Below are 22,862 nucleotides of genomic sequence, written 5' to 3'. Positions count from 1 at the left end.
GGCTACGCAGAAAGTAATGAAATTGGAGTTTCAGATCACCTGCCCAGTCTCCTCAGCAACAGATAAAACGTAATTCTGAAGAAAGATGCAAGCTTTAATCTCACATTTATTCTGTGCAGTTATCAATTCCATTAACTTATACTAACCCACTCACAGGTATCTCTGTCTAGTGAGAGCAGTCAAGTTTAACAGATTTAGCATAATAAATGAGGGCTCTGTTTCTGCCCATTATAACACATTATTCCTTTCAGTAGTAGCAAGATGACAGTTATTATTTTAGATTCCCAGAAATGTCAAATTCAAACTATGCACAGGCACCTTCAAAGCAAGTTTATTTTTACCCCCTTTATCCAAGAAAGGAAAGACTAATTTAAACTTTACTAGCATAAGTAGTCTGGAAGATTGCTCAGACACCAGCATTTAAACCACACAGGCTAATATTACAAAGTTTCATAGAAAGAGATGCTGATCTGAACCAGGCACATCTAACCCAGGTGCACAAAGTCAAAAAACAGAAGCTAATGAACATCTGTGGGGAAAAAAGCAAATGATCCAGGAGGGACAGCTGGATATAACAGGGAAGAAAACTTGTACAGCAGTGCTGAACAGACCAATGAAAAAGGCCTGGTGTCATTTCAAAAAAGGAATGGCAGACAAACACTGTGAAATGCCAAGTAAATAATTATCGCTCCTTTCAGGCATGCCACCAGCTCCATCCATGAGTCACACAGAGTAATGGAAAATTGTCAGATGCTAAGGATTCTATTCATTTTTTACCTATTTCTTTCACTTCCAGACATTTATAAGATTTCATATATAAAAGGAGGCACCTAAAAGGTAAGTATACCTGCCAATGTTGTCTGATCATGCACAGGATGTTTCTCGTTAGCAAAACTTGGTGTGAATTAATAATATTTGGTTTAAAACATTACCCCATTGCTTGAAAAAGACACCAGTCACCAAGGAATTTCTCCAAAGTCTTATGATTTGGCTCTAATGATAAAGATGTCTGAAAGTCTAAGGTCTACCAGAAAACCTGCTTGCTGTCATTTTGAGTCAGCAGCTTTGAAAATGTGATGAAATTCACTGCCTAGGGAGCACAGCAGTGCAAATGTCTGGGATGAAGCAGAGGGCGTGGGGTGGTCTGAACCATGAGGGGCTTTGCCGCCTGTTGGAGTGGGCTCCAAAGACAGGTGCTTCCTTCAGTAAAATCTCAGTGGGCATTTCCTCGCAGCCAGAAAGAAGACTTAAAGAATCAGTTCAGCAGAGATGAAATCTATAAAGCATAATGTGGAAGGTTCTGAGATATTAAATCAGGTTTCTAAAATGTAAATGAAGGTATCTTCCTCAAAGCTTATAAATGGTTTTCAGTTATTCTGAGTTCTGAAACAGAGCATGCTGAAAGTGTCTTTAGAAACTTTCTCACTTCTTTGAGATAAAACATGTCACCTAATACAAAGCTTATTTAGCAGGCATCAAAACAGACCTTGATAATCTAGGCCTATTGCCTCAGGGCATATATAAAGAACACAGGGGTTTTCTCTTTCCCTTTTCTGAGCAGTGGACGTGAAGGGCTTCCTTATCCTCCTCCTTTGTTTAGATTAGCTAAATAGCATGCTTACTCCCAAGTCCACAGATATGAACATCAAAGGCTATGCAACGGTTGTAAATACAGTTGAAGTCATTTGCAAAAGTAAATCATATCTGGGACCGTTGTCTGCTGTGGGTACCAAATTACCACTGAGCTGCATCCTGAGCAGATAACTGCAGTTCCCTGGAAAACTCCTATCAACATCCTCCCTGCTTTTCTCTCAGCAATGACACAGGATCGGCTTATTTTCTTGTAAGGAAACTTAATTCTAGTTGGTCTCCTTATGTAAGACTTTGAAAAATGTCTCCTCATTAGTTGCTTAACTTTTCTGAATAATTAACGTATCAAATTTTTAAAAAAAAGCAATTCATCTTTGCTGCTGTACATCACAAAAATGTGAAATAATCTAACCAAGCTCAGCCTTCTAGCAAGCCAGGAAATCAATTCCATCACCTGTGCTGGACTGTGATGACAAATAGGGACAAGAGAGAATTTAACTGTGGAACATTATTATTTAAAGTCCTACTTAAGATACGTTGAACATTTGCCGACATTTATTACAACTGGTTCAACGAAAGTGAGTTTTGAGTTAAGTCCCACACTTCTCAGATTTTCTTCTGCATTATTTAGTAAAAGAATTCCTCTTCCGTTTGTACTGTACAGTGCCAGAGACACACCTTCGTGTTCAGTTTTAACATGCAGATCGGGGTCAGAAAATGGCAGGTGGCACTGAAGCATGCATCACAGTCCCACAGAAGGGTTTGGGTACCCAGGAGAGGCTGTCAGAAAGCCCACCAGGTCATCAGGCTGGGCTCACTGAACAAAATCCCGACTTAAGTTTTATGCGGGTGACAGTACTAGAGACAGTGACCCCTGCGCTTTGGTGAGCCACCCCCAGGCTGCCACTGCCCAGCAAGGCAGCCGCAGGAATGTAACACAAACGCTGAATCTTTCCCTTCTGACTGACCTGAGTGGTCTTGAGACTTAAAACTAAGCATAATCAAGATGTTACAAACATTTTCTCCTTCTGGAAGGCCCACCTACACTGTCTTGCTTCTGGGGTTGTAATTTTACCTGTGAAAAATACTGTTAAATTTCATGCTTACATCCAGCACTGACAGAGCTTTACAGGAACCTGGTCTCATTCATATGAGGGCTCTAGCTTTTTTGCTTGCAGGTATAAAAATCCTTATAGATAGGACATCTCTAAGCTGCTTTGAAAATCCTGTTTGTGCAAAACAGGCATAGTCTGTGCTGATCAGGCCATAGTCTGGTCTGATATCAGACACTATTTAAAGTACCATTCAGGCGTTTGCTAACTCCTAAAACTCTGTATAAAATGATACTAAATAACATAGCAACTTTTGTGTTTCTCTGGGAGCCAATTTCCTTTTATTCAGCTCCCTCATTAGAGTCAGCAACAAATAAGTAGGTATAGCCATAATGAGGCTAAGTTTATCTTGTTTCCTCCACTCCCTTTTCTCACTGTATTACTAAGACTTGGAACAATAACAGGATGCCGGGATGCAGGATGGGAAAAGGCTGACTCCCAGCTGGAAAACCTTGGAGACTGGAGAGCTGAACACTCCCAGTATTGCTTAACGAAAAGAGAAGTGGATTTTTCTATTTGATCTTCATTTTCTGTACGCTGCTTAACATTTTGGGATACTGTTGATTTTAGTTTGATTGATTTGGGAACAAACGGAAGCTCCACCAACTCTGACTCAGGTAAGAGATAAACAGTATTTGCTGTCCTTCAGCTGTGAAGTTCATTTCAAAGGCTTTTTACCTCCACCAAAAATCTCTTCTAATGTCTTAAATAATTTAAAAAATACCAGCAGACAGGCTATGAGTTTTATACTCATCCACAGAATCCTTTGGGCCTAACAGCCAAATTAAGTGCAGACAACAGCAGAGCTGTTTACCATTGACACTGGAATAGGAAAACCTCTGGCTTTCTTGGGCTATACCACAATATTCCCAGATTGTTTAAAAGAAGAGACATTTTATGCTTTTTTTGCAGTTCTGTTTTGTAATATTTAGATTATGTTGCTGATGCTCATTCATAATGGAAAAGGAACAGAAATGATACTGCAAATTGCACCTTTAAACCCTTTAGGAAAGGATTTCACTTGCAGTGTGGACAGTTACAGGCTTAGTATTGTTTTGAGGGAACAGGTGTAGGCTGTGCTATGATTTGATGCAATATGTTTTATCAAAGTGGGGGTTGACTTGGTATTTGTTTTTAAGGTGCTATGGCTTTATTGTGACCAATGCCAAGAGGAGGTGAAAGCCACCATGTATACTCGCCAGCTTTGGCATATCTCTCCTGCTAAGCCTGTTTAAGGCTTAGAGGGGAGTTTACATAAACACATCAGTGACTTGGTCTCCTAAATCTCAAGATTAAAGTGGCCCAGGTACTTTAGCACCCTAACCCTGGACCACCAGGTTTTACAGCCCCTGCTCTAGAAGATCAGCAATTCTTATTTCAGAAGTTTCTTGATCTCAGTGGTCCAAAAAGATCCATTTTTTTCTGACGAGGTATTTTATGAGCAGTGGCTTGATACAAAAAGTTGGTGGAAAAGACTTTTATCTTGTCCAAAAGATAGTGTAGCAAGTCCCAGAGCTAACAAGTTTGCTGTACAGCTTGCAGAGACAAAGCATTTATGCATAAGAGATGAACTGATACCTCTTTTTCTGTAAGAACTCTATTCTGCAATAGTGGGACTGTCAGTGTGCACAGTACCTTACTGTGCTGGTTGTCACGATGTAATAAAGATAAAGGAAGGAAAGAAATGCAAGGAAAAAAGATATGGAAGAAGACGAATTTCTGTGAGAAAATCTCTTCCATTCTGAGCTGCCGAAAACATTAAGTTGGTTGCTACTGCAGTTAACAAAGGTATAGTTAATCAATGTGTCCCTGCCTCCACTGGTTATATATCATTATATCAGCATTTGTAAAAGCATACGGTATTATAGATGTTCATGTAGGAAAAAATATTAGACAAAAGCAAGGGTACTCCAATGATTTACAAAAGCTTCTCATCTTAGGTTAATTCGTGCCTTGTAACAACAACCAATACACCAGAAACAAATCACAGAAATGCTGACTTGCAATTTATCTGCAGTATCTCCAGGATTTACTTTTTATCCTTAAATAAAGGGTGACCAACAGGAGAAAAGGACACAGGATTAATTTAGCATATGAAAGCCTTACAATAGTACAGTATACTAGAGAGGAGAATGTGAAGTTACAAACAATAAAACAAATGAATCTGAAAGCAAAAGATAAACTCAATTAACAAATCATTCCTGGTTGGTCCACAAACCTGGGCTTTATTTTCAGAGTGCTACAGCTGCACTGCATTGCAACAAGAAGTATCTCCCAAAGCTTTGCTCTTTAACATAAGATCATAAAACTGTTTCTTAGACATTTTAAACCAAATGCTAACACTGAAATTATGCCATGAAATAGCTACACGTCACTCAGCAGCCTGCAGCTTGCACAGCACTAGATGCAGGGCTCAGTGCTAAACAGGCAGTTTAGGCAGAGAAAGTTCCACCCAAACAGTTACCAGGTTTATTGCCAGGTTTGCTTCACATCCTGCCTCTGTTGAGTGAAACAGAACTGAAAACAGGATATAGGTAAAAATCACTAGGGATGGTTTAGAAGCTCCTCTGAGTTACAGCACTTGTGGAACAAAGGATTTCACTGTGCATCCATAAATCAATTATTTCAATTACTATATCAAATGAAAAATAGAAAAACTCTTTTAAAATCCTTTTTTCTTGTCAGGGTACATGTCTACAGAACTACAGGCTTAAATCAGGCCAGCTAATACTTTATATTTTCTAAAAAAGCAGAGGTTCACAGAATAGAGGTAACTGATTATTTCTAGCAGCTGAGCTTTCTGTAAGGAATCTTCATGGTTATTTTTGTCATGTGTTCATAATTCCAGGTTTTGCTCGGGTTCTAAAGGTTCAAATTCGGAGGTTCAAATGGGGCCCAGCCCTCCTAGGTGCTAGTTAAAGCCCACAGACGTTCACAGGAACTGTAACAGTTCAAGAGCTGTGTTTTCCAGGGCTGGGCAAAGACAGGGGAAGGGCAGAGGGGAAAGTTAGCCATCCATTGCAGGTGTTCACACTGCCTACACTTCAGTTTTGGTACCCTGAGTATATCCAAGTAAAGATTTACAAACAGTAAACCAGAAAGAGTCAAGCAGGTGGATGGACACTCTGGCAGACTTTTCTCCAGGCAAGTATTTTTGTGTGAGACAGACAGCAAAGCTGTCTTACAAAAGATTAGCAGCTGCATGTGAAAGTGTTATCAAGTATCATCCATGAAAGGGTCCAGAACTTATAGTGAAAAATGACTGATATTTTAGAGAAAAGGCAAGCATGGTTACCTGGGACACACTGCAGAAATCGTATGGGGACCTTTCCAAAAGACCAGTGGAGAGGAAAAAGTATTCTTCTGCTCTAACATTGCTATCTGAAATGCAAGGAGTTACAGAGCACCACCATAGTTAGAGGTAGACCAAAACCAGAAATGTTTTAAATTCTTCATTTTTCAAAATCCAGAGAGGTCAGTTTTATTGTCCCACTCTAGTTGTCATCAAAACCCTCCTGGTTCTGTAGGATTTCACCACCATACTCTGCCAAAACTTCAGGAGGAAGAGCCCCCTGTTTCTATTACATGTTCTTTTTAAAAGCCTACTATCTGTCTCCACAAATTAGCAGTAGGGCATCTGGCTTTGCGCCCACTGAAGTCATCCATTTCTCTGCATCCTCCTCTCTCCCCAAGCCCACCAGCAACATCTGGAACAGTCCTCCTGACATCTGGCAAAGTTCACAGGGCGCAAGGTGGGTCATCTGCAGCACACATAGGCCCTTGTCCTTATTGTGTATGACAGTGCAAAGGGAAATTCTACTTCCACAGTGTGTCTGGAGGATATAGTTGAATTCCTTCTCCTGCCTTTGTCCGCATTTCTAAGCAATGCTTTGGTAAGATCAGTCTTCCTTTTCCCCTTCCTTTTATGATGCTATCTGCTATGAATTTGTGTTCTGGAAATCCTCTAGGAGTGCAAAGTCTACCTTACAACATACCACTTGAGGAGACTGAGGGCCTAATGCTGCTCTCATGCAAATGATAGGAAATCCTGCCATTGATGGGAATTGTTCCTGTGGTAGGTTCAGCTTCACCACCAGAATCTCCACTGGCACAGAGTTTGAGGTTAGTTCCTCCATTCTTTTTGTGGGATACTCCCTCCCCCTACCTCCAGTTCTAGACCTGAATTCAGACGAGATTTGCATTATCTTACTGGCTTTTATAGTCATTATCTTTCAGATATATATGATCTATCTGCAAGAGAACCAGTTTACTCATGCTAGGGTTAGGCCAACCAATCAATACTACTAATAAGGTACCAGACTTTTCACCACCTAATCTATGAATCCAAACCTACAATGAAAGAGTATATATTGTCTATTTCCTCAGTACTGTTAATTTAGGTGTTTAAGCTGTCATTAAAACATAAACAAGCATTGCTACGCTATGCACATTTTAGTATCATCCAGATTACCAATGCACTCCACCTAAAACACGTATCCAGCACAGAAATTAAGAAGCAAGGGCAGAAAGCAGAGAGCACAAAAAGCAGGAATGCTTTTTGTAATGGGTTCATTTTACAAAGACAATAATGTGAACTTGACAGTGACAAAGCTATTGCAGAGCTCTATCATCTGTAGCACCGTTTAACACACACATTTGCCTTGTACACTAGATTTGCCAGCAGCAGCCTTGGTAAAAGTTTAGGATTGGAATAGATACTGAATCCTCCAGAATTGCACTTAGAGATGACTTACTTTCAAACGGGAAGGAAGGGGCACATTTCTCTTTGGAATATACTGCGTCATTTTCCTGCTGTGAAATGGTGAGTTGTATTACCTGCCTATATGGATTGTTCTTTGGCTTCTTTAAATGAAGAGAAAGGCTTTATTTGCACAAGAAAGGGGTTTTCAGTGGCTATGATTAAAATATGAGCTGTGGGAGAAATAAACACTCCACTTACACACAGCCACTAACTAAGGAGAAAAAAAAAAATCCCATATCATCTTAAGAAATATCTCCAGCTGTGTTTCGGATTCAGGCACCAAACCCACAAGTGCAGCACTGCTGTGAATAAGAACAGGTTACTTTAAAGCTGTCAGCTCCTGGGAGACGCAGGCTGCTCCCCAGTGCTCACCGCGCTGAGCCCCAGCAGGGCAGCAGCAGCAGCCACCAGCCTAGATCCTGGGCGCTGGCTTGAGAAGACCTATGACCAGAAATGTCCCCAGGTCAGGCAGCTGAAAGCCCCAGCTCTCGCTTTTATCACATTCACAGACTTCTTACCACATGTAAACAAAAGCATGGCCTGCCTTGAAACACGGCCACTCCTGCAGTCACGTCTTACATGTCAAAGTAGCACCTATTATGGTTGCAAATCTGTTTCATGAAGCAAGCTCTGTCCTTGGCTGTGGGTCCCCTCATTGCCTCCGGTCTGGGGTTGTAAAATTCATCAGACTAATGACCTCCTTAAGCCAGTGCATAGATAATGGAGCAAAACACAACACAACACTGTGTTAAATCACAATCATTCCCACATGGAAACAAATACATACAGAAAAAAAGCCTAGCTCTGAAAAAAAGTCACGAAACTTACAACAGCTTCCTCATCTTTTTAAGCTTCCCTGTGTCTGAGGCCTGAATTTTCAGGCCCTCCAGCTTCCCTTTATCAGCACTGTAAGCTGGAAATTTTCTTCCCTAGTTTTATTTTGATTTCAAGATGAGATTTTCCTGACAAAAGCTAAGCTGTAAGTAAAAATATTGAAAGGCTCATTGTAAATTCGTAAGAGCAGTAATAATATCATTTGTATCATCTCACAACACATGGAGATTATAACAATGGAAATGTTCCAGGAAAAGACTGTAACTATAGGGGTAGGCAGAAAAGGCCTTGAAGTTAATTAAGCCTGGTCTGGAAGTCTAGTTGAAAAAGGGCAGGAAATAGAGAAGAATGAACTGACATTTGGATTAGACATTTTAAAAAGGGAGAAAAATACTGAATACTAATTAGCAAAAAAAATATATCCAGACACACCCTGGTTTTTTAGCCTCCTGCCCAGCCAGAAAACAAGAGATTTATGTATATGTTCATGTTTTCTTTATCTGCCACAAAATTAATTTTCAGTGGAAATACTAATGCATTCAGTTACCCAGGAGAATAACCTGGACGCAGGAATGAGAACACACAGCCAGCTAAATGTGGTTTTTCTGCTTCAGATTACTGTTAGCGCAATAAATATCAATTACCATGACCTGTGCACGATGCTTGTGTTCGAGACAGATACTTTTGCTCTTGAGCTTTTGTTGAAGGAAGACGTCAAAAAAATCTTATCTGCTGTAAACACAGCTACATTGTACTTCAAAAAAAAAAATCATATCTATTGCGTGCAGTTCCTCAAAGGATGGGGACTTCTCCTTCACCAAAGCTACTCAGTTGGAGCTCTGTGCTAGGAAGCCTCTCTGATATTAAGGCTTTATCTGGAAACAAAGGGGACGTAGAAAACGCTCTATAATACATTATTCTCGTAGTGTATCTTGTTTTGTTTCAGCTTGGCCAAACTCTTAAGCATTCAGTGACAGCTTCGGCTAATCCCTGTGTACAGCAGAGCTAACCAGGGTGGGGGGGTACTATCAAAACAGATCAATTCTGAAATGTGCATACAATTTACTGTAGGAAAGAAAGCTTCTGGTTAGAGATGCTTGAGAAATCTTTTTTAGTGATCACAAACACCTCCAATATACCCAAACTGTTCCACTCATCACACTGGGATGAGCCAAATAATTTTTGGAGGATTCCATTGTCCCCTTCTCACCCAAACCCCTGCTCCCCAAAAATCAAACATCATCTGAGCGTGGGAGGTGCTGGGGACGAGGGCGGCTCAGTGCTGAGACACTACACCTCTGTCTTTCCTGCTGGAGCCACCACAGCTTGGGCTAAGCAAAAGGAAATTGGCTCAAAGCAAGCGAGAAAGAAGCTGGATCTACAGCCACGTAAATATGCCACTGAGACATGACTGACAGAGTCTCAGTCATTCTTCAAAGTCAACGAGACCCTTCGCAGGAATGAGTACACCTGACTGCAAGATCATCCCTGAAACTACTTTTTGGATAAAAGGAAGAGAACAAGTTCTTTGGCTGTCTGTAACACGGGCACTTCTTCACTATTTTCAGCATCTGTCCTTATCAATAATTAATCTGGATGGGAGATATTTTCCTCTTAGCTTTATATTTTGGACAAAGAATTCATAGGGGAAAATGTTTGCAGTTACAGACTATGCATGCAAGGTTTATCCCACCCATCATATTAGCTCACATCAGAACAGAAGGGCTGTATTTAATGCAAAGTTAACCCCCCAAAATAGCTCAGATTTCAACAGCATTTGGCAACTATCTTCAAAAGACGTGTGGACGAGAACAAATTTTCTGTCATTTAATTGTTAGTTTCACCGCTGCAACATCTGCAAAGCAAAGAAATCATACTATTCATAGGTACTACGAGCTTCCTGATTTTAAAAAATGGAAAGTTCTAAATGAACAGAGCACAGAATCTATGTGACACGATGACAAGGAGGTGATAATATTCTGTACCAACCCCCAAACTCTGCTTGTGGGTTTGAGCATACTCACTAAACACCAGAATACTCCTGCTCCTTAGGAGTCATTCAGCCCTCATATATGTGCTCCCAAAGCTCAGAAGCTGTAAAGAGCTACAGGAGAGTAGCTTATGACCTTAAACTCAATGCTGTCCATGCTGTCAACAACTATGAGATAGCCAAAATCTTCTGTTTATGATAATATTTTTATTTGTTATGAAACAGTGTCACAAATTGGCTTAATAATTTAACCACAAATGAGCTTCAAAATATTTTAGCAGCTGGGTTTATACTGGGCACTGTGCTTAAGCACATTTTATCCCTTGTTATGTCTTGTACTAACATATTTGTGTGTGAAGTAAAAGGCTTTATGCATGGAAAGACTGGACAATACCACTTGCTGCTTCTTCAAAGCATTCTAATCCATTTTGAGGTCACTTCAGGGAAACTTTCTGTAGTAAAGCTTTATGACTGTAGTAGCATGGCCAGAGTAAGAACTCTTAAGCAGCACCAGAATATATATATTTCAGTGCTTCATGTACTGTATCTGTTCAGTTTCAAATTGGTTATCATCAGCTCTCAAGTATCTCTACAGCCTCTGTGATGACAAATTACATTATAGTGAAAAATGAGTAAAGACATTAATTGTGCACCTGGCATAATACATGATCAGCATGCTGCGAGTGTGAAGATTCGTAAAACTCACCTAAAGATTCAGTGTGGCTGACAGACCTTCATACGTATTTCCCTCCGGGGCAAGGCAGAAGGCCAGCAGTTTTACTAAGACTAGTGGATTACTTGCTAGACACACCAGGATGCTCATATGAAAGGAAAACAGTCATCCGTTAAGAAAACAATTAGACTGCATAACTGATCTGATGAGGAGAAAGTCAGTGCTCTCACCACTCATTTTAATGATTTCAAAGTATTGTTTTAACTTTATCACATATGTCATCCTCACCACAGCAAACAACCCTCACTTAAACAGTGCAATGTCATTTCAACAACTAATGCTTCCTTAAAGTCCATGAAGAGACCAGCCCAGTAACTAAAACATGTATTTAATTTGCTTCTCAATTATCAGATTTGCAAGTAAGAAACTCAGATAAAAACCAGGTTACTAGAGATTGACAGAAAAATGATTTAATTAAAGATTAGAATAGGAATCACAGCTTGTGCACACGAAACACAGAAGCAATCCCTCTTGGCTGAATAACCACTATGTAAGATTTCTGATGTGCCGCATATAAAAAATAAAACTAGCTTCTCTCTGACCTATGTGGAAGTTGCATACTGTTGTACATGCTATACAGGTACATAGAAATACAGTGACATGTTTTATTAGATGATGTATGAGACTCATTTCCACAAACAGAAATGTTTCAGATCCCTAGACATACTCAAATTAACACTACCCACAAAAGGCTGCCAGTCCCTAAGGAACACAGAACAACTAGGCACAAGCTATTGGCCCATCTCTTCCAAATTTTCCCAGAAAAAGATATTGTTTGAGGTTTTCTTGAATTCTAACAGAAGCCAAATTCAGAGCTGATTCCAAGCTGTACGGGTGTTCTGTACAGGTAAATCAAGATCTGAGCCAAACAAATGTGTGTCTGTGAACTGGAAATTAAATCTGAACCTACACCAGCAAAACACGTTCAATAGTTTTATAATCAATTCATTCTTTATCAGATAGGAGTCAGGTAGGAATGCAGACAGCACTCTCCAAACTGTAAACATGCTTTTATAAGTTTTTGGAAAATACACATTAAGATAAGGTTAACTAGAAATTGAGAGAAATCAACAGAAGTTAAATATCCTCCTACCTTTGAGATTTTGGGCCTTGGTGCTTGACTGTCCAATAGACTTGCCTCTGAATTCTCCCAACTAAATCAGCATTTATCAGCGAAGGATTTTTGTGAGCCAAAGTGAGATCATGATTATGTTTTGCACACCGAGCTAACAGGCAGTAAATGTGATGAGTCTACTGACACAGTTACCAGGACCCCTTTGAAGGTTAGCGCTATAAGGAACAGTGTTTGAACTTGAAGTAGCACCATCAACAAAATTATTTCCCCATTTGTTCCGGAGGTCATGCCTGTATATAATGGGTCAGCTTCAGAGCAATTCAGAGCCAAGATGGACAACAGCAAGAAGCACAATTTTTCTGGCCTACTATGACGGCTGACTGCACCTGTAGTACTGGACTGTTCATAGATTAAAATAAGCAAAGCCTGCTATAGGCTAGTCTTTCCCCAGTCATGCCAATATTTTTTATTTTTGTTAATCTACCCAGCTAAAATATTATCAGGCGTATCACTGATGTAAAACAAACTACAGTAAAGTCAGGAGAATTTACTGATGCAAGATTAGATCCTGCACCTGATTCATCCTGCTTCTCTTTCAGATCTGTGATGAGGTGACTTCTAGCAAACAAACTGCAAATCTATACATCCATAAAAGCTTCTTGGCAAGGAACAAAGGAGATCTTTGTGACCTCTTACAACTTTCTTCCTCACTCACTTCTCTAAAATCATTCTGTTTACAGCAAATGTCTTCTTAGACCATACACTTCTTATTTTCAGTTGACACTCAGCCTTTCAATATGCCCTTCTCTCAGTATTTACTGCAGCACTTTAATCCTGGAGTCAGCAAGTCACTTGTTAAAATGCAAGCAGTGGGGTCAGGAAGCTCTGCGAGGACATTCAGGTAGATGTCATTATTGCTGCTCACCTGTCTTCAGTGCACAAGCTCTCACTCACTAGCTTGGAGGGTGGTTTTGGTGTTTTGCTTTTTTTTTTTTAAATAAAAGAAAGCAAGCCAAACCAGTGCTTGCCTCCTCCATTTTTAGCCAGTTCTGTATCTGAGATAACAGAAAGACTGGGAGACCAATTTGGCTGCCTGCTTTCCACCAGGCAATGAATCTTTTACTTGTACATAGGGAGTATAGATCTTTTATAACCAAATTTCTTCATTTCTGAAAGAGGCATCTGTCCTGGCTGAGGACTCCATCCACCTATGAGATTAAGTTGTATTTTGTATCATCCAGGAAAGAATTTTCTGTTGAGTTGAACAGACAGGGGAAAAAATCATTAATACATTTCCCTCAGACCTACCAGAAACTTGGGAGGTGAAATCACAAAGAACTTTCAGATTAGAATTATTCTCTTTTCCCCAGAAAAAACCACGACGGGCCAAAACCAGAGCCAAAATCAGAACTGTTGAATTATCTCCTCAGCTTTTCTGATATACAGTGCAGTAGCATCAACACCAAGAACTGAACAGCACCAAATGCACGCAAGAGTGCTGTCACAACACTGACTGACCTGTGGGGTTTTTTTAAAGTAGCAAGTTTAGTTAAGATATTGCTGAAGTTGCTATTCATTCAAAGGTACTATCACAAGTATAAAATGTCATTTTATAATCAGTTTTCAGGCAGGCATTTGCACTGCAGATTGTTTAGTCATCAAAGTGGCTATTTACTCAAAGGTACTATCATGCATATAAAAAGTCATTTTATAATCATTTTTCAGGTAGGCATTTGCACTCCAGACTGTTTAGTCATCAGTGGAAACCACTTCTCAGATGCATAAAATCCACATAAGGACAATCAAAAAATATAATAGCAAGTAGTCAGGCACTAGGTCCATTTAAATCAGCTCAATAATCTGGAAATGAAAAAGCAGCACAGTGTTCTCAGGAAAGGCCTATTTTAAAGCGAATCATTGTACACTGTTGAGGATGTGTGACAAGGCAGCTTTAATAAGAAATAAGGGAAACACTGAGTAACCACCCGAAACAAATTATATCTGAAAATGCAAAAAAAAATTATTGCCCCAAGTCAAATGTTGCACAATTTACAAAGTTTTTTTACGTGACGTTACTAAAGTTTGAAGACCTACCCTAGTTCCCGTTCTCACTGTACTCACTACGTGCCCTCAACTCTTCTCACGCTGTAAGCTCAAGGGAGCAAAGGAGGATCACAGCTTTGCAACTTAGATGCCAAGCAGAAACAGGAGTGAAGGTAACAATTATACCTACGTGATTACTTTGCTGCCGTGTTTCTCTGGGTTTGCTAGAAGCTGGTTAGAGCGATATTGCCTAATTATGAGATGAAGACTGTTGTTACTCCTGACTCTGGTCCACTGTCAGGAGACGGCAAACACATTTAAGTCCTCTGTGCTTCAAGTGTGCCTTTTGAAAGGGATATTGCTTTTTACCAAGCTGCAGTACTTTTCACGGAGAAATGAGGAGGCTTTATCCATTCATGTTTGCACAGCCATTTAAGGTCCCTGAAAGGCAGCATTAAGTACTGCTAGGACTATTTTCTTTCAGTAATGTTTTGTCTGCTTACCAAAACTACAGGCATTGCAAAGAAAAAGATAATTTATGCCCCTCCTGTGTTTGGTATGCTACCTTTCTATTTCTTAATGCTCACTTCATTCGCACATTTACCTTTGGTCTTAAACATCATATAGATGAGAAATTAATGTTAAAAATGATTCTGTATGGCAGGGTTGTTCAGGGTCGTTTAGTTACTTGACACTGGGTCAGATTCTGCTCTCTTTATATCTATCATGGCTTCATTGAGAGTAGTAATTTTGGAGGTGTTTTGATGGCGTATCAAAGTAAATTGTTTGCACCTGACAAAAAATTTTGAAGTGTTCTCTACTCTGTATCGTAGGGTTTGATCCGCTGCAAATTCAACACAATCTTTTTCACAGAGCTACTTAGGAATACTGGGGAGGGTACAGCAGACAGAAGGGGGAAAGATAGTCGGAAAATACTTATTAAACTAAACTAAAGCTATCCAAAGTCAACCTTTCTGAAAAAACTTTTGTGAAGAATGTTTTTTAGTTTTTTTTCTCTTTTAGCCCAGCCAGCGCATCCCCGCAGGCACACACCCATCCTGGCACCCCGCTCCCCAGGACACCGCAGGGCCAGGGCCTGCACACACACCCACACCAAGGGCAGGTGAAGCTGAGCAAATGCCCTCCTTCAAGCTCCATATTTCTCCCAATCGATTGAATACAGTATTTCAGATATTTAGTATTCCCTACATTTACATGGCTGCAGGTATGACAGCTGAGGTTTGATTAACAACCGGAAACAGCAAAATTTCCAGTACTGTGGAATGGAATAGATTATGTCCTACAGTATTGATTTATTAGCAATTTTGTTAATATTTTCTGCTTTGATGAAACTCATTTTTGCATGGGATTTTTCATTTTCATTTACATTGTTCAGATTCCAACCAAGATACTGTAAGCAAAAATAATCATTAAGTTTCCAGCTCAATCATCAATAATAGTTTTGTTTCCAGCTTTTCTGACAATCAAATTATGCATATTATGTAAATTATCTGAACAATATGGACACAAACCTTTTAAAATGCATTTCTTTTCTCATGTATGATAGCCACTTTAAGCAAATTTCTCTCTTAGGATGTTCCTTATCACCATTTCTAGCTCTATTCCATTTTCCAGATGCTGAAAAACAAAAATTCTCGAACACTAGATTAAGATTTTAGTTCGATCAACCAGAAAATTAAATCATTTCAGCTACAACTGTCTCTTCATTTACGAAAGTCTCCCTAAAGAAACCTAGTTTAACTTCTATTTAACATGCAAGCATAGAACAAATTTCTTTGCTCACTAAACTAACTTCGCATAAGCATTAATATGCATTTTTAGAGTGAGAAGTAAACCAGGTAAGAGGCAAATACCAGAAAAAAAAAATCACAAATGTTCATAAGAATATTTAATCAAATATGTTTTCATTACATGGAGACCTTATTTTTATTAGCTGTTCATCAACCTCACAGTTGCTTACTTACCAAAACAACTTGTAAAATGCAAACTTTTAATTAGTACAGTATTGTCTGTATCTCTGTTGGGGGATATTGTAACAATACTGTACTAATTAAAAGTTTGCATTTGTAATTAAAACATATCTCCACCTGACATTTTTTTAATAATTACTCCCAATCTGCAAGAAGAAACTACACTGTATGAGTCATGTGTCCCATAAAATCAGTTTGAATACCAGAGTTTCCCAGTTAACTCTCTATAGTACCCTGCAGATTAAGAGTTATTTGCTAAAATAATTCAACACATAAAATGAATAATGTTGGTGGAAAAAAACGTAATTTCCTGAAAGAAAATTTAAGAGTAAAGCAAGAAACTCAGCTATTTGAATAAACCATTCCCCTGCTAACTTTAAGGTACATTTATGGTCCCTGCTTAAATTGAAAAAAGTTTGAATTAGTGATCTAATCAGTTAGAGACAGAGGGGTAACTGGAGACTGTACACTAAGGTGAACCAGCGATGGGACCTCATAGCAGCATGCCGGGGAGAGCCACGCATGGGACAGATCGGTCACAGCGCATGCTGTGCCGTCCCCTTCTCTGGAAGCATGTGGCCGTGGGGTCATTACTTGAAAGGGTGCATCTTGTTTCCTTTTCTCAGTCCTGGCTGCCACAGCAGACATGAGAAGAAACAAAAAGCCAATCCCGACATGTCATCCACCTGTCAGCCCTCAGAAACTTTCTTGCTTCTGACTACATGGGAACGCATTCCCTTGCCCAGGCATGGGACTATCTCTCTTCTGCTACTCTACCTCTGGTATTTCAAACGGGATCTGCTGGGAAAGAAAACTATCATGGCCAGAAAAAGAGGAAGCATTTAGTACAGCTTGTCAGGAGCTAACATCCATGGAATGTGGCCTTCACACCAGGACAGTGGCCCTTATCCAATTACTGCTCCACAGGGTCCTGCTTCTGAAGTGTTTGTAGGTGCTGCCAAAAGAAGGGTATTCTTGAACATTGCGATGAATTCAGCTACGGATTCAACAGCAATGGACTTCCAGCTGCCGAACGGAAAACTTGCATGGTATCATAGAGGAAGTCTTCTCAGAGTCAGACTGTCCTATGGAGCAATGCACATCAAATGTCCCTAGAAAAGACCGCGTGCAAAGTGCTTCAGTGTGCAGTGTTACTTCTACCTAAGTGAGAAATTTTGAAAGATGCCAAAGAAAAAGCAGAAGTCATTTTTTGCAAGAGGCTCTTCTATCCCAGTCTGTGTCTGACCTACAGTGCATACCAGAGGGCAGACCAAACCCCACCAAATTGCTCACAAAGGAACCGTTAACTTACTAAGGAGGCTGGAGAAGTACTAACAAGGAATCCATTAATAAGTTAAAGGAAGCGAAGCCACCTTAAAATGTAACACACAAAGACGGATCTGCTGAGTGGAAGGGGTAGCTTAAGTTTCAGCTGAAATGTGCATTTATTTAAAACGATGCAGTCTAGCAGTTTCTGTATTAATGGCCAAGCTTTCAAACAAGGCCTGAACTGTGAAACCCGTACAGGCCACCTACTTCAAAGGAGAGTTTGCATTTGCTGCATGGATCCTCAGGAATAATCAGGATATTACCATAGTCCCAGAGCTCCTCTACAGATAACCGTACACTCGTTATGAATTTGAGCCTTCAATTTCCGATAAGCAGTGCCCCTGTATGAGGGTACCAAAGGTCCCGGAGTTGCTGTTACTAGTAATCACTCCCAGCAACAGCGAGAGAAGCACCCTGAGGAGTTTGACAGAGGGCATGGCAGGCTCTGAACTAAGCATTAATAAACAGAGAGGCAAATACTAGGAAAATATTACTGGGAAGACACAAAATTTCTCTTTACAAAGTAGATTTATACTGAGACCAGTGTGCTTTAGCGGAGATTTGACTATTTAAGTTAAAAATGCTTTCTGCAAGGATGTTTGTAAAAGTGTCACTTCCAGGGAAATGAATGGCAACTGAAGTGGGCAGTATTGTCCTCAGCTTTCCCAGCTCATCTCTTCACTACAGCAGTACAGGAGGTATCCACTGTACCTGAGCACCAAGAGAAAATGACTTTTTAAACACTACAGTCTGTTTTTTCCAAAACTACAGCCTGTACTAGTTGATGTTAACCAACTGGTTTCCTTTGGTTATCATGTTTTGTAATTTTAGGAATAAAGGACAGACTTATGCAATCACAACAGAATCATATCCATGCCTTACAGTTTCTAGTTGTAGAATATTCATGTACACAAATAAAACAAAGGAAAACAATTAAATCTTACTCATTTTTCTGAAAATATTCAGAGCCAAACTAAGTGCACGGAATACAAAAAACTAGCTAAATAAAAAAGTTTTATATGAATCCATAAAACTGTATAAAACACAGCTTAGCTATTAAAAAGCAACTTCAAAGCCACCTTATTTGGTCATTTCCTACACAATCACAAAGAAGGAATGTTCCTCAGCTTACCTACAACAACGTAGAAGAGAGAAAAGTACAGGAAAGCAAAATTTCATGGTAAACAAAATCTTTTTAATGACAATGATGCTGCACCACAGGATAACACTGATTGCCTAGTTACCAAAGAGTAATTTTGGAACCGTCTCAGCACCTTTCTGCCAAAAATATTAATTTGATCCTGCATCTAGCAACTTGTGTGATGTCAACTTCTCTATCGCAATTAATGGTTTTATTTCTGATGTGTATGCTGACAGCTCCTAAAAGCTAATGGAAAGTCATTTATGTGTAATTTAAAGTCTGGTTATTTGAGTGTTAAAGTTCCCTGACAGTCCTTTATATTGGGAAGGGAAAATTTAGTAAGACAATGAATCAGCTTTGCTACATTAAAATAACTTCTCAATCTGATATGCAAGTCAGGCCTAAAGTTTGCTAATATTAATATATAATGCAAAAATACGGTTTCACCCAATAATAATTCCACAAACTATCACTTTGTAGATGGTAAAACCTGAGAATAGGGGATAAAGGAACTTTCTGTGTGTCTTCAAATGTTTCAAAAGACAAGAAACTGAATGAATAAATGAGCCCTCTGAGCAAGATAATTTGCTATATTGTATTTGGAATTGATTGAACATGGCACATGAATCGTTTTTTCCACCAAAAAAAGCCCAGGTTTTATTCTAAATCAATATTTTCCATAGGAAGATATTGACTATAGCATACTTTGTGTCAGGGCAAGTCAAAACATTGCATTTGGGTTTGTCAAGCTGGAACTTTTCATTTCAAGTTAAGTTAACATAAACTCTGATCTGGCTGAGCCTTGGTGTTGCTTCCCATGGCTGCTCTCCCCATGTGCTACGCTCTGTGACCAGACTACACTTGCCATAATGCGCGATGGGTGACCTTTGCTATTGAATCTTCTCTTCAGATTAACTATGGTAGCTCAAGTGGATGCTGGCTTTTATGCTAGCTTTCAAAACTTGCACATTTTTTATTTCATTAAAATATTTTTGTTGGTTTTTATAGTTGTCATCTAGTTAAAACTGTTTAATGGAAGGAAGAAGCCTGATATTTCGAATTTTGATGCTAAGGCAGGTGAAAAGAAATACAGAAGTAATCAAACTTTCCTATAGAAGGAAAGTCTATTTGCACTTCTATCTGTGCTCTCTCTGATTAATCTGATTCTGTTGTTATTTATACAGTTTTCATATTTTATATTACCTTCTAGGCTACAGAAGAAGATGAACCACTTTATTCTACTTTTCTCATTGTTCTTGGCTCCAGCATTTGCTGACAAAGAAAGTCAGGAAACAAACCAAAACTTTTCTTCAAACAATGTCAGTCATAAACGACTGAAGAGAGACTGGATATGGAACCAAATGCATATCAAAGAAGAGATTGATACACCATTACCACACCATGTTGGCAAGGTAAATAGCAGCCTGTTAGCAATGAATAATTAGAAATGCAGACAGCAAATGAGTATCTTGAAAAGTATTAATTATTTGCAGTCTAGACAGAAGAGAAAAAAAGGAAATAGAAATGGGACTTAATACCAACATAGTAATGTGTTAAAATCTTAAGAATGTGGACACAGAGTAAGTCAAGAATAAGGTCAAAGGGATTCTAATTCTTTTGAAGAATACAAATAAATTTTAGAGAATGGCAAGCATGGAGCATCTGCAGTGCAGAAGCAATTGCATTGCATGCAGGTGCACAGTTAGGAAGGAAGTCTGGCAGCTGACGTATGTCAATATTTTTCTGGCAGCTCAAGACTCTTTCAAAAACCTAGGAGATCAGCTAAGAAAAACATATGCATTAAAATACATATAGTTTACATCTCTCAGCTTGGTTACAAAACAAAAGTGCTGTGTTTAGGAATACTGTTACACGATCAAAAAATTTGTTTCACAAAGTGAAAGAAAATAATTTTAAAAAATAATAATGAGCATTGACCTGCTTGCAAACTCATTTTCTTCAGGGCAGTGCTCATAAAATCCTATGATTAACTGCCTATCACTCAGACAAAGTTCTTCCAATGTAGTCTTTCAAATTGAACTACTTTGACACTTTTCAGATAAATGCAGTTCTGCGTTTTCCTCTCATGTACAACAATCAGCATCTGTCAAGGCTGTCTCGGCAAAGTGAAACAGACCTTTCTGGATCAGTGCCGCTCACTGGCAGAAAGCACGAGAGAGAGAAAAGAGGCCATAGGGTACTTTCAGCTAACACAGGGTATCTCTGTTTCATTTCAGACCATTTCAGTAGCAGATTGAGGAGAATGCTTCTATTCCTGGAGCTGTCCTAAATAAGAGTAATTCACTTTGTGCTGTTCTCTGTGGCCTTTCAACAGTGGAACGCTTCTGATTACTTTTGCAATGGCTGTGTTCAGTGCATTGCATTTGCAGGACTGAACACTTGATAAACCCTTTAAAAAAGGCCACAGCAGCAGCATGGCAGAACTGAGTGACAGCTGCAGGAATATGCTGATACATTTTGATTTTATCTTTCATGACCTTGGATGCTTTCCTTTGTATGTTCATCCTCAGTTTTAGAAAAGGCAGTCTTGGAAGTCTATACCTTTTACACTGAATAAGTAAATAAAAATTGAGAAAGAAAGCACAGGCTATACTATCTTTGAGACAAGGGTGAGGTTATTTCTCGTGTTACATCTCCAGAGTTCTAAACTGTTCTTCAGCAGCACCAGCAGTCAGAAGCATGATTAAGTGTGTGGAATGAGGGAAGAAAATTTTAATGACACTTTTCAAAATAGAAAACAGAAACGAAAGAATGTTCAACAGTCAATGACAACTACGGGATAAATCAAATGCTGAATACCAAACAGCTGCAATTTATGATAACATCAATAACAAAAGACTAGAAATTCTTGGTCAAACCCAGCAATTATTGATAAATAGCTTGCTGAAATATGAATGCTGATATAGTGCATGGAAAATTGTCGCTTAAACCTTATATCAGTGTGCTTAGATGGGTGAAGGTACAGAAAGGGAAGAATCATCCGATTATCTGCAGATTAACTAATGTGCAAGACCATTTGGGATTGGATTAAATTACATTTTAAAACTGATTAATGTTCATTCCTTTTACCCCATCCCTTTTTCATTGCATATAATCTTAAATTTTAAAATCTGTGGGGTGGAAATTTAATCTTACTGTCATAGCATGAGCCTAAATACTGACTATAAAAAAATTGCACGTGACTAAACACAAGCAAGATGTCAGTATGGCAGGAATTCTGCTAAATGTTAAGTAATAGAGACTAATGCTGAATAATGTCAGTAGCTGTCAGTATAGATTTGACTCTGTAACTCTGTGAAATCTAAGCAAAATCTCTGCTAAATTCAGGGTACTTGCAAACAAGAGTAGCTCAAACCGAACGTGGTGGTACGCGTTATTTCAGACATAACGAGATTAATGAATTGTATGTATTTACTGCGTGAACAATTTGTATCTTTAGAAAATATGAGATATGACCTAAAAAAAAATGCTTCTTGACATATAAGCAAGCAAGTTTCAGTCTGGATGCAAGTTTCATCCTATAACCCTGCATGGTTGTAGCTGCTGTGAGATGCTGTTTGTTCAGGAATAGTCTAGCTGACATCAGAAGTCTTGATGGCTTTTCTGGTTTCAAACTGAGCCTGAAGAAATCCTGATTGTGTTTATCTTCTGGTAGAAACTGTGTTGTATCCAGATGCCAAAGCCCACTGTTATCTCTTTGAATTATACTTTCTTTCTAGATCACATCAAGTGTACGGAACAACAACGCTAAGTATATTATTGAAGGTGAATATGCCAACACCATTTTTCAAGTGCAAGAAACCAGTGGTGATGTATATGCATTTGAGAGGCTAGACAGAGAAAAGAAAGCGGAGTATGAGCTGACAGCTCTCATTATTGACAAAAGAAACAACCAGTCACTGGAACCCCCATCTAAATTCATTATCAAGGTTTATGATATTAATGACAATGTCCCTGTGTTCGTACAAAAAGTATTCAATGGATCTGTCCCAGAAATGTCACCAGTAGGTACGTTCTTCTATCACTCATTTCCCTTCATGTCTCTGGTTAAAAAGCAGAATATATACTAACTATGCTGTTTGAAAATTCTCTTCTAGGAACCTCAGTCACCAAAGTGACAGCTGTAGATGCTGACGACCCAACAGTTACAGGTCATGCCACAGTTACCTACCAAGTCATTAAAGGAGATGAATACTTCACAGTTGATGACTCTGGTAGGTCAGACATGCAAATGTCCATAC

At 39.1% G+C, this 22,862-nt stretch overlaps 1 protein-coding gene across 1 annotated transcript in view; it reads left to right on the top strand.

Annotated features, from left to right (window-relative positions):
* The first annotated feature begins 3,164 nt into the window (after positions 1–3,164).
* The window catches only part of CDH5 (cadherin 5), a 30,073-nt gene continuing 10,375 nt past the window's right edge, over positions 3,165–22,862 (top strand). Inside the window, exons 1-4 of the mRNA XM_068411573.1 lie at positions 3,165–3,319; positions 19,811–20,012; positions 22,341–22,629; positions 22,719–22,835. Of these exons, the coding sequence (XP_068267674.1) occupies positions 19,824–20,012; positions 22,341–22,629; positions 22,719–22,835 (595 nt within the window). The 5' untranslated portion in view covers positions 3,165–3,319; positions 19,811–19,823. The remainder of the gene's footprint in view (positions 3,320–19,810; positions 20,013–22,340; positions 22,630–22,718; positions 22,836–22,862) is intronic.

This window comes from Nyctibius grandis, chromosome 12 (assembly GCF_013368605.1).
Source record: "Nyctibius grandis isolate bNycGra1 chromosome 12, bNycGra1.pri, whole genome shotgun sequence".
NCBI classification, from domain to species: Eukaryota; Metazoa; Chordata; class Aves; order Nyctibiiformes; family Nyctibiidae; genus Nyctibius; species Nyctibius grandis.
This window is presented reverse-complemented; position numbering and strand designations above follow the sequence as displayed.